The sequence below is a fragment of the Malaclemys terrapin genome, chromosome 11, assembly GCF_027887155.1.
Source record: "Malaclemys terrapin pileata isolate rMalTer1 chromosome 11, rMalTer1.hap1, whole genome shotgun sequence".
In the NCBI taxonomy this organism is placed as follows: Eukaryota; Metazoa; Chordata; order Testudines; family Emydidae; genus Malaclemys; species Malaclemys terrapin.
Genome location: NC_071515.1, coordinates 57,526,860 through 57,540,000, shown reverse-complemented (window position 1 = coordinate 57,540,000; position 13,141 = coordinate 57,526,860). Strand labels below are relative to the sequence as shown.

Genomic DNA, 13,141 nt, shown 5'->3' with positions numbered 1-13,141 from the left:
CCAGTATTGCAAATCTGTAAGAATTTGGTAGCGTTCTCATCTTGCATTTTCAGGACAGACACATTCATCCAGTTGCTAGGAAAACCAAATAATGAAAACATAGCTGGGATTTAGTAAGTTCCAGTGGGAATTACCTATGATAGAGGGCAGGGCTGCACTTCCTCAGAACATGCTCTTGCTGTAAAAATTCACAAACCTGGCATTCATACAGGCATCTGTCGCTTGCTCTAATGCCAGTTCATAGTATACATACAAACATCTGCTTCCATGCACAAAGGGATACAGAACGCTTGACAGGTCTGTGTTAGCAGGGTTCGCAATGCCAGTTCTTTATGCAAAAACCCTAATGCTTCCCGTCAAGCCATTAGAAGTGATACAATCAGCCCAGGCCCCATTAAGCCATCAGTGTCCACCTGTGATAAAGATGGCCATTTGTTTTCTTAAAGCCCACTTAATGTCTGCTTAACTCAATTTGTCAGGAAATGTAGAACAATTTCCTCACAGCCTGAAATTTGGTAGTGGTTCAAAGTCAAAAGGCCAGGTCTAGTCTTATTCAAATGATATAATGAACAGTCTTCAAATCTAAATCTCCCTTGGGGAGATACTGTTTACTGTTGTTGGATTTTTTAAAAATAACGTAGATGGGAAAAAGAATAAAATGTGCATATTTCTTTTGTTCCTAAAAATCTTGAAACTTCTAACCCCCAAATATGGCCAGTATTAGCACATAGGAGGAATCACCCTTCTTACCCTCCTGCAGAATTAGGAGACATCAGACCAAAGGTTATAGTGGAGCAAAATGTTATGGTAATGAGCATTTGAAAAAATATTTTCCATGCATTTTAAACAGATTTTTTAAAATAATCACAACTTTACATTTTAATCAAATAAAAAATATTTGCGTTTATCATGTATGGATCCAATCCTAAAGTCCTCCCTTAGGACCCAGTCCTGTTCCCACAGAAGGCAGTGGAAATATCCTGTTAATATCAGCAAGTGGAGATTCTTCATTTCCACTTGCTTCAATAGGAGTTTTGCCCAAGTAAGAATGGATAATATCTTAGAAAAGACTTCAGGATTTGGCCCCATGTTTTCAGCTGTTTTGAAAAGATTCCTAGTAAGCATCTTAATTTCCAGACAAGGAGAACCGGGGGGGGGGGGGAGGAGGAAGGAACAAAAAAAACTGTCTTATCTCATCCCAAATAGATTCCTCAGAATCGTTACTATTTTTTCTTCTTCTTTAATCCATTTCCGTTATTCACATTTGTAACACTCCACACAACTCTGGGAAGACTGGAATGCCAATCAAAGTCATTCCTTAACACAGGCTTGGGGAGGGGTCACTCTTCTGAGCAAACAGAAAGCTCCCTGTGGCTAACTGTGCTGCCTTGTCATGCTCCTTCCCCTTCCAAAGAGAATAAGATGCTCGGTTATCTTTGTGGCAGTCCAGAGCACTCCTGCTAAAATATCAACCTGGCCCTCAAAGAAATATTCTAAATGCAACATTTGTAAAGTAAATTGGGATTTCTGGTTTCAAAAACATCAATAATTCTTTCATGAGAGAGTCTGTTTATGGATACACAGAGGATTGAAAAATAAAATTTGGACCAGGAAAAAAATACATTATGATTTGGGGCCTTTAAAACAATGTTTTTAATTTTGGAGATCATTTTTAAAAGGATAAGTAGCTATTTTTGCTTCTCTGGAAAGAAGTATAGGTTAAGTATTGTAGCCCAGAATCTCTGTTGGCTATAACTGCTGTTAGGGAGGTATGTGACGGCCTCGAGTTGTGCATTTGCAGAGAAAATATCACACCATCCAGATGCTCAAGTCTGCTCTTTCTGTACAGAAAACCATGCACAAGGCTGAAACTGAATATGAAATCTATCAGAAAAGAGCTCAGCAATTTTTTTTCACATTTAAATGGAAGCTAGTCATGAAGCACAATCATCTCTACTGGGATCAGATTTTAACTATTAGTTATTAAAGTCCTAAGTCTAATTCACCCTTAAAACTGACTAACAAAGAGCATCCGTCTTTTATAATGCCCAGCTGATTGTATATACTCTGGGCATACATACTAAGTCAGATGCTGCTTTGTTATAATTAGGGCAGCAAATTTTGTCTTCCGTTTAGTATTTGCTGTTACATATTGCATGTAATGTATGGCACTGTTAAGGGAAAAAAATTGGAGTCAAAGTGACTGGAAAGTTAGGTCTGGTCTGTAGCACTGTGAGATTGTTGACATCTGCCGAGGTTGGAGAGCTCAGTAAGCAGGAAATGGGGTGTCACTCTGAGTGGTAGTTTACCATTATCCTGGCATCCTAATGAAGTGTCTGCAGTGCACAGAGCTTCTGGATGGCATCTTAACGCACGGCTAAGCAAAAGCACTTCTCTCCTTGTCACTGTCATCCATCTGCCTGCACCCTACTGTAGCCAATGGGATGGAACCATGCTACAATGTGCTATAAGCCATTTAGAGTTGCACATTGCATAATCAGTCCCATCAAATATGTAAAAAATGACTATTATTGGTTATTTCCCTCAAACTCTGGCACCTGGAGTTTGATACATTAAAGTTTAAGTTTTGTAAGTGCTGTTTTTCCCATTAATTCCACATATATTTTTGTTAAATGGGATTGAGTTGCAAACTCATTGTCTTAAGTCTTGCTAATGGATTGCAAGAGTTATATGAATATTCATTGAAAATTCCACTCTGTATCACATTTGGTGAATTCATCAATTGGATATATAAAAAGGTTTCTTGTAATGTTCATTTTTTGAAACATCTATTTCTGAGGCATGAATAAAAAGTAACCAATTTATGATCTGAATTGATTTATTCTCCTTACAACAAACATTAGTTAGTTTGCACATTTCTTATGGATTTTTTTTAAACGTAGTAGTATTTTACAATGTGTATATGCAATAAGGTTTGCACTGTCTATAGCAGAGATTAAGATTGGGACGTTAATGTTACATAAGATGAAATATCTGTGTTTTTCAAATTATATGAGGAATCAGATTAAAAAAAAAATCTAACTTCATATTTTTTAAGCACAACGGTCTTTGTTCTGAATACTGAAATCTACTGATTGCAACTGGGGAGGTGGGCACTCAGCACCACTGAAAAATCAAGCCCAATGTGCATTCTGTTTTAAGTACTTTCTCGTATCCTGATAATACAGAGGTAGTTGATAGGATCTGGGGTTAAGTTAAGCACTTGTACTATGGGAGAGCTTCTAAAATGGGCAAGGGCAGGACAAACTGGCCAAATCGGGTGTTTTATTTACATAAACAAGAGAGCATAACATAATTTAGTTTCATCAGGAATTTTTCACAGACATTAAAACTATAGCAAACATAACAGCGGGGATGCTTGCACAGCAACACAGTGGGGAAGCTTGCAGAGCGTCTGCCCACACTATGGCTGGCGGTAGCCAGCACCATAAGTCTCACAATTTCATTAGCACTCAAAAATCCACCTAACCCACTCAGTTCTGATTAAACAAAAAACAAAAACAAAACCTGGCAGTTGAATCAATTGTGAATTGTTGGAAGTAGTCTCAGGTTACAAAATTTGCTGTAGCAATAGTGTGTGACATTTTGAACACAGCATAAAGTTTATCAAAAAAAAGGTGAGAAGTGCAATATAAAAAGCTAGGAGGCAAACACGCTTTTTAAAAAATCTTAGCATTGGTGACAGCTCAATAGTTCAATATTTTATGCAGAATCATATAGCACCTTTTCCCCTGCAACACAACACAATAAGGTTCAACAGGACAAAAAGAAGAGATGATGGCTTGAAATAAAATAAAGCATTAATGTGAGCCATAAATGCCAGTGTAACGTTAACCATGAACAAGTAACTGAAGCTGCTGGTAAAGGGAAATGGGTACTGTAGTAAAACTACACAAAGTAAGTCAGGCATGAATAATGCAGCAGGTCTGAGGAGGGTCAAAGGTCAGACTCCAGTACCTTACAAAATAATGAATGCATGTCAGGTTAGAGACATACATCCCTTCCTAGAAAATGTGAGTTATTGGAGATAAACCTTGGACTTCCTGTTCTAAAACAAAGTGGTTTGTTGTAAATAGCTACGTCCATTTAAAATTAATGATTAAAAGAAAGATTCAATGGGATTTGTTTAAGTATTCTTTATGGACATAAAAGCTAAAGGTTACTTTCTTTGTTCATTTTCACCCAGCCACTGTTAATGTTACAGGCACATCATGTATTCTTCCATGTTCAAATGTTTATCCAAAGCTCATTTGCAAAAGAGCCTATATAATATTAAATGCTTTGTAGCTTGTTTAATGCGTTCTTCGTTTAAATATAAACAAGAGCATGTCCACAATCTTGCTTTCTTAAAGAGAACCTTATTTTTAAATACAGTAACCCAATTTCTAAATATATGTACTAGCAAAATAAAAATTCCTTCTGCAATTCACATGAAACTATCTTAACTTGCTAAAATTGTTACATTCTCTTTCCATATTTCTCCTAAAATACAAAAAAAAAAGGGGGGGAGGGCTAAATGTTCTCCCTCTTTATTATGTGTGTTGCTTTGTATTGTTTTTATTCCTATTGAAACAGTTTAGAGAAAAGAAATCAGAACTTTCCAGAAGTTACTGATAATCTTTTAACAAGGATTTTTGTTAATTTTTGTGATTACAAGTTGTACCTTTGTGCTCCTTTAACTTAAAAAAAATAGTCTATTTCATCTTCTGGACTTAGCCTTAGAGTTTCAAAAAACAAGTGTCAGATCTACAAAATGTCTTCTCTTTGTTTGTACTGTAAATTAATGGGCTTCATTAGGCAACAGATAGTTTGGTGATACCTCTTGGATGACTATTTACACAAATCTTCCTGTAGGATTTCCCTCCCCCTTCTTTTTAGTTTGATAAAGAGGCATCCATGAAAAAAAAAATCTTCCCAATTAGGAAAATGAAGGGAGAAAATGTTCAGTGGCTTTAAAGTGGAACGCAAGGATTTCAGGCAGAGAAGAAAATGCATAGGTATTTTAAAATCAAGCATAAGGACTTACATCCGATCTACTGTTAAATATTGCATCGACAAGGTCAAAAGCAGAGACAAGTCTGGGCACTAAGGCTAGGCCTACACTACCCGCCTGAATCGGCGGGTAGAAATCGATCTCTCAGGGATCGAATTATCCCATCTCGTCGGGACGCGACAATCGATCCCCGAATCGATGCTCTTACTCCACCAGCGGAGGTGGGAGTAAGTGCCGTCGACGGGGAGCCGCGGAGGTCGATTTTGCCGCCGTCCTCACAGTGGGGTAAGTCGACTCCGATACGTCGAATTCAGCTACGCTATTCGCGTAGCTGAATTTGCATATCTTAAATCGACCTCCCCCTCCCCCGTAGTGAAGACCTGCCCTAAGATAGAAGCAGGAACAAGGTTTTTAAAAAAGTAGACAGTTTATCAAGTTCAGTTTATAAAGTGGGAGAACAATTTCTTTAACACATACCAAAAAAATCAAGCATATGTAGCATTTAAAAAAAACAACATCAAGCATTTTAATGAAAAAGTACCCAATGTTTCCATGGAACTATAAAAGGTAGACAGAGTAAGCGTTGTGGCGAAAAGCCTGGGCTCAGCAGCTTTGTGTGGGAAATGGTGAAATGTGACTGTGATTTATAATGAGAAAAGGTATCTACAACATACAATTTTCTACCTAGCTGCAAATAATAATTCATAGTGATGTCCCTTCCAGATAAAATACCTTTGCTATGGAGGACCCATGTGGTAAAATGATCATGATAAATGTCAGACCAGTGCAGGTAACGGCTTTACAAACCATTAAGATTAGCTGGCTCTTTTTTTCGATGATAACAGTAACCATGCTGTGACTCTATGTGGTAATAATATCTCAGTACTGATAAATGCCAGAGCCAGGCAGAGGTGTTTATCATTCCCTGTTCAGAAATGCTGACTAAAGTTACCACATGTTGCCTGTTTTTCCTCTTTTACAATAGGCTAACAATTAACCAATAGGCTGATTCATAAAATAATTTTATGCACCATTTCTTCTAGGATTTCTGTGCTTTATCAGTTGGTTAACTGTCTCTCACCCTATTTTCTACTGGCCATGTCCTTGGTTATGCACTTTAAAAAGGAGGCAGAGTCTGCCTTTAAAAATGAACTGTCCATACTTTCCATTTTCTAAAGGGATTGGGTATTATTAGAATATCACTGTGCATTTATGTAATGCTAAATGTTTTCTGAATTATATCCGTATAAGATATATCTTATCTTCCCTGATCTCTGAAATGCAGCTACTTCTGGGTTGGAGGGTGGCACCCAGGTAGATATCTATGCAAATCAACATGGGAGTGTGGGACAGGAAAAATATCTCCATTGATGCCCATAATAAATCCTTACTGTACTGCATTTTCCCTGAAGTACTGTGCACTCAACAATAAGCAAGCATCGGGTGCTTTGATTTGTGTTGTTGAACTTCTTTCATAACTCTGTTTTTTAAAAATCCTAGGCTAGATTCACATCTAAGCTAAGTGGGTGCATCTGTGCTTAAGTCCAGTGAACGCTTTCTGGAAAATAGACTGGAAACTACTGTTGTGTGATATCAGTTGAAAAGTATAACCGCTATAATTTTATACAATTTTGGATAGCGTCTTCAGTTCAATTCTCACAGGACAGTGTGTCCACATGACAAAAATAACCACCACTTTTGGCAGCCTCAGCAAAGAGTCCGAGGACTGACTGAGCATTGAGACTGAACTACCTTCTCCACTGTACAGTTGGGTCCCTAGATATCACAGTCAAAATACAGTGATAGGGCTGTGCATAGAAACCTCTGTCTGTTGTCATCCATGCCTATGTCTGTTCTGTGGATAACTTCATTCTCCAGGGTTGTCAGTCTCACTACTTTCCCTGAAACCATATTCACATGAAAGATTTTGAAAAGAAAAAATAATCTGTACGTTGATTATTCGGGGGTCTACTCTTTTCTCAAAATACATTGAGCTTCCTAGGAAGAGATTGCACAATTAAACTCAATTTAAATGATGGCTCTGTGGTGCTATAAATTTGCTTCTTAGATCATAAAATCTTCAGGGTAGAAACTGTGTATTCATATGTGCTTATGCAGCACCTAACACAACGAGGGCTCAACTCTGACTGGAGAATCTGGACGCTAGACCAATATAAATATTAAATACTAAAATAAACTCAGAATTATAGATGATAATTAAGCCATAGATGATCAGATCAGAAAAGAATTCTCAGGTTATCTAGAACATGCAGCTTGCAAGATGTTTTCTCTACATCAGGCCTACTGGCACCTTATCTAATCTGTTCCTAAATGAAACCACAGTTGTACATGTCTTTGTTTTAGTAGCAGCATCTCATGCAAATATCACAAGCATAAGCCATATGCAAAACGTATGTCCTTGAAACCATGAATTACGCTAAACTACAATGATTATCCCGACCAAGACAGCAGTAACATTCTTATTCCCATATTCTTTTGTTACCGATTGTATATTGGTAATGGTAATTGTTTCCTACCAAAAAGCAGTTAAAAATGATGGTACCAATACAATCAATTCTAGAAGATAGATAAAAAATTGAATTTTGTGCAGCCAATTGCTGATCGCTAGAAAGCATGAGTTAAATCATAATTTTAAATTAATATCTATAGGTGTGTGGATCAAAAGCATGATATAGAGAGATTAGAGGTAAAGAAAGGGAACCATGCTAATCAATCTGGTCCTTGGAGGAGTGAACGAAAAAAAAAAGACAGTCAAGATTACATGGTTACTCAGTTTAAGGAGGTGTCCAGTGCAGATCCTGGTGCACAGGTGGAATACAGTTCCAGAGTAGGAAACGCCACTTTATAAGAAGGCTACTTACTATTTGCAGGTAGGCCACCCGTGGAATATTTGCATTTGTACAAATCCAAATGGCCTATTAAAATAAATGCTTAGAATACAAAGTCAGTTCTCTGATGAGAAAATGTTTCCTGAACAATTAGAAAGATTTTTCCATCCCTTGTAAGTTATTATGTAGGCTCCCCATCAGTATCTCAGATGGTAAGACATTCTAAGATAGCTATGCGTGTAACCACATTAACAGTGGCCTCTAGTTGCTAAGATGTCTGACATAAATGTGTGCAAACAATATCCTAAAGTGACACTCAAATCTTATACCTTTTTCTATTTTTTCCCCATCAGAAAATCCAGACAGCAACACTCGAGTTAAGTCCATAAGGCATCTTGTACAGAAGCTCCCTAGGCCAAACCGTGACACAATGAAAATCCTCTTTGAACATCTGAAAAAGTAAGTTAAGCTAACAGTACTAAAGGAGTGGGATTTTTAAAGAGGCATAAAGGAGCTAGGTGCCCAAATCCTACCCCAAATATCTAACATTATTAATGCAGTATACTCTTTTTGCAAAACTTAATATGATTATCAAATATGTACATATATTCTATCCTTACTCACAAGAAGATCTGTGCAGCTAGACTTAAATACTCATTGTTTTTTACTAGCAAATGGAACAGTAGTACTTCTCTTCAGATGGGGTAAGATGCTTTGGATTACTTTATACTAGGTTATGTTGACTTATACAATATAGTATTACCCAGAATAATCCAGTATACATATATGCAGTTGGTTTTGTAAGTTATGGGTTAGCAAATTCTCCTTCACGTTTGTTTCTATTTTTGAGCTATGCACACTATGTCATCAACAAGTTTCTATTCATATAAATAGCCCTTGTGCATGCATAAGTCATAAAAAAGACCTACAGTTTACGTCAAAAATTAGTTGTTCTACCTTATAGTGAAGTTCAGTGCAGTTCAGAATGCCTACACAAGCTCTTAGGAAAGATTCTCCTCTGGAAAAGTTGATGAGATACTACAGATGTTCCATTCAGATACTATGGTGATGGACATGGCTCACAAATCCAAATTTGTAAAAACAGCATTGTTGAGTTCCATGTTTATCATCTCTTGGCAATTTCCATATTCACTGTGCCCAGTTACAAAAGCAACCTGGAATCTAATGATCAAGCTGGGTTTTCTTTCTTTCTTTTGTGGCATCAATGTTAATGAAGTTTCTGAAGGCAGTATTTAAAATTGTCTGAAGAAAGTGAAAGGATCTATCATTTTCTACAGAAATGAGAGAGAGTACATCTGCCTATCCTTCAGCCCCGTGCCCAGCCCATCAGTTCTGCCCCAACATCTGTTCTGACCCAAACCACCACATCAATTCTGCCTCACCTCTGCCTCTCCTACAGTTCCAGGAGTTCTTCACTCACTCACACGCACACAGAGCAGGGTCCCTCCTGGGGGAGAAGCAGAGAAGCCATCCCAATATTCACAGGGGGAAAAGGGGTGGGGGAGGAGGGAATAATAGGACTGGGACCTTGAGAGGGCATCTAGTCCAGTCCCCGGCACTCATGGCAGGACTAAGTATCTAGAACATCCCTGACAGGTGTTTGTTTCTAACCTGCTCTTAAATATTTCCAGTGATGGAGATTCCACAACTTCCCCAGACAATTTATTCCAGTGCTTAACTACCCTGACAGTTAGGAAGTTTTTCCTAATGTCCAACCTAAACCACACTTGCTTCAATTTAAGCCCATTGCTTCTTGTCCTATCCTCAGAGGTTAAGGAGAACAATTTTTTCCCTCCTCCTTGTTACAATCTTTTATGTTCTTGAAAACTGTTATCATGTCCCCTCTCAGTCTTCTATTCTCCAGACTAAACAAACCCAGGGTTTTTTTTTCTAATCTTCCCTCATAGGTCACATTTTCTAGACCTTTAATCATGTTTGTTGCTCTTCTCTGGACTATCTCTAATTTGTCCACAGCTTTCCTGAATTGTGGCACCCTGAACTGGACACAATACTCCAGTTGAGGCCTAATCAGCACAGAGTAGAGCAGAAGAATTACTTCTCGTGTCTTGCTTACCACACTTCTGCTAATACATCCCAGAATGATGTTTGCTTTTTTTGCCACAGTGTTACATTGTTGACTGATATTTAGCTTGTGATCTACTATGACCCCCAAATCCCTTTCTGCAGTACTCCTTTCTAGGCAGTCATTTCCCATTTTGTATTTCTGCAACTGATTGTTCCTACCTACGTGCATTTGTTCTTATTGAATTTCATCCTATTTACTTCAGACCATTTCTCCATTTTGTCCAGATCATTTTGAATTTTAATCATATCCTCCAAAGCACTTGCAACCTTTCCCAGCTTCGTATTATCTGCAAACTTTATAAGTGTACTTTCTATGCCATTATCTAAATTGTTGATGAACATATTGAACAGAACCAAACCTCAAACTGGTCCCTATGGGACCCACTCAGTATGACTTTCCAGCTTGACTGTGAATTGAGGAATGGAGCCACCATCAGGTACTAGGCTCTGTCTGGTCCCCTTTCTCCTCCTGCCCCGTCCGGAGAATGGCTTCAGCTCCTGAGAGGAGGGGGGAGAGTTCTGCCTACAGCGGCTCTGATTGGATGTTTATATCCCAGGAAGAGAGGAATTGATGGAAGCAGCCAATCAAAGGGGTTTACTCCTAGGAGGGCTGAAATGACACCTACAACCCAGCTCTAGTTGTAGAAATTATATTTGCTGGTTGTGTGACTCCTTTCGACTAGGCACACTTTAAGCACTGTCTGTAAGCCAAATTATGCCTTCAGTGATGCACCGGAGTTGCATTACTTTCAATGGGATTGGACAGGTGTAACAGATTACAATGTAGTAATCAACAGAGGATAGAATCCAGCTTTTCTCTTAACTGTGCTGGCTCTGTAGAGCTTATGGAAGTAAGGAACTGGGAACAGATCAATGCAGTAAGAAGGTGCCATTTTACATAGTCACTTAGTCTACTCTAAGAGTAGAACTGCTCTTAACGTGAGGTGTTTGTATGGCCTCATTCAGGCCCTTGGCACAGGGGTGAAGTTCACCCAGTATAAATAAGAGTGACCCCACAAAACAGACCAACACCAGCTTTTAATGAATGGTGCCTTTATACTTTTCTGATACACTCTATAGCTCACTACATACAACATATGTAAATCATTTTTATGGGTATATGGCTACCCAATAAATGCTGAATTGAGAAAAGAAATCCATCTAGTTGTGTGATGACCCCATTTAATGAAGCATAGAAAGGTTTAAGCAAGTCCATAAAGAGATTTAAAAAAGTAATTTGGCCTTCTGGAAAGACCATTGCCTCAGTTTCCCTGTAATGTACCCTGTGTATATAAGTTGACTTTTAGTGTGTGGCCTAAAGAAAGGGTGTGTGACCTACTACTGTCAATTAGGGAATTATAAGGGAAGCTGTCTGCTAAGAGAGAACCTTAGCTCAAGTGACAGAGGTCTATTCTTTTGTGCCTAAAGGACCAGGGTTCTATTCCCAGCAGCCCAGGTGGGTGCTGTCAGAATAGATATGAATAAGTCTACATATAAAGGCATATTTTACCCTCCAGAAGTGGACCCACCAAGAAGACACCACTGTTACCCAGAGTGTAAGGGAAAATCACATCGGATATGCACAAGGGCTATTTAAGACTGAAAGGGTGATCTTGTAGTTAATTCACTGGACTGAGACTCATGAGTCGTGGGTTCAGTTGCTGGCTTGGCCATGGACTTTCTGTGAGACCTTGGGTACATCACTTAATCTCTCTGTGCCTTGGTTCTCTATAAAATGGTGAGAATACTTTCTTTGTCTGTCTTGTCTCTTTTGACTGTAATCTCTTCAGGGCAAGAATAGACTCTTACTGTGTGTATATAGAGCACCTGGCAAAGCTGGGCACTACTGAAATACAAATAATTAAATAATGATACTTAGTAGTTGCATATGTCCTCAGTATATGGCCTGATCAGACCTCTGCAGGAGGAAGGAGGGCAGATTTGTTATCTAAATATACACATGTTCTTATTCATCCGACTATGAATAGCTGCATTTCCAATTATCATTGTGGCAAAGCCCAGTGAATCAGCAGGTATAGTAGTGGAGTATACTAGCACACCAGCAGTGCAAGATAGGACAGAATGATAAATTGGACCATTTGGGACTATAAGCATTATGGAAGCAATATTCTTAATCTATATGAAGAAAGTCAGCATGTGGTGCTGACTTGTATAAGCACATCCTAATGGAAAGAAGGAACTATTTTATGAGTCTTGGCTCCATGATATAGAAGCTAGGGTAGAAGGTTATATTGGAAACAAATGGCATCTAAAATTGAAGGGCTGGCATAAAGGTCTATGCTGTCTTGTACCACATCTTATCAGTGGGCAAGAAAGGATCCACTCTGTGAGCCAAGGAGGCCCAATAGATCAGGGTAAATGAAAATATATACATTTCTCTCTCTATTAACAACAGGGTATTTTAATGTGGTAACTACAGACATTTTATATTTGTTTTGAACTAAAGCAGTTAAAATGAGAACTGTTTTACTTAGGTCCAACAACAGGTGTAATTATTTCTCCTTTAGACTGAGATTGTCTAGCAACATCTTAAAGTATAAAGTATAACTATAATACACGCTACCAACCACTTCCTATACAATGACCCATCTTGCTATCGTTGATCAGAGCTATATGCAGAATGTAATCATGTATAACTACATACATGATTTTGCTTTGGCTTCATCAACCAAGGGGAGGAAGAAGGTGCAGAAAGAGTGGCCACCCCATTGGTATCTCCTGGTATCCCAGCCCAGTGCAGCAACCTTAATTCTACTTTGCAGCAAAAGCCACAAAAATGGCTACTTGTTTGACTCATTAGCATGCTGTAGGTGACATCCTTGCCCCAGCTATGGTCACTGTACTCCTCCAATTAATTCCCTTACTGACCTCTACACCTATACGTATCTGGGTGCAAGCTGCGTCTTCAACTCACCAAACTGAGAATGATGTGGAAATCGCCACACTGTGTTGGTGCAGCCAGCACATCTACTGAGCACATGTGCTTTTGTGCGTGTAGCTCAGCAGTCACATATCTCCCTTGTGCCCCATCTTCCATGCTGGAAGCTTGTTAACATTTCTAGGGGAGCTTTTGTTAAATAGCTATGCTAGCATGTAATCAAAGTCTGTAGGGACTAAAGAAGGAGATTGTTTGCTGGGACTCTGAACAAAT

General features: G+C 38.6%; 1 protein-coding gene across 2 annotated transcripts in view; it reads left to right on the top strand.

Annotated features, from left to right (window-relative positions):
* ARHGAP15 (Rho GTPase activating protein 15) overlaps positions 1–13,141 on the top strand; it is a 461,972-nt gene that overhangs the window by 414,588 nt on the left and 34,243 nt on the right. For both annotated transcript variants that reach the window (XM_054044309.1, XM_054044310.1), the window contains exon 13: positions 8,217–8,322. In XM_054044309.1, the coding sequence (XP_053900284.1) occupies positions 8,217–8,322 (106 nt within the window). The remainder of the gene's footprint in view (positions 1–8,216; positions 8,323–13,141) is intronic.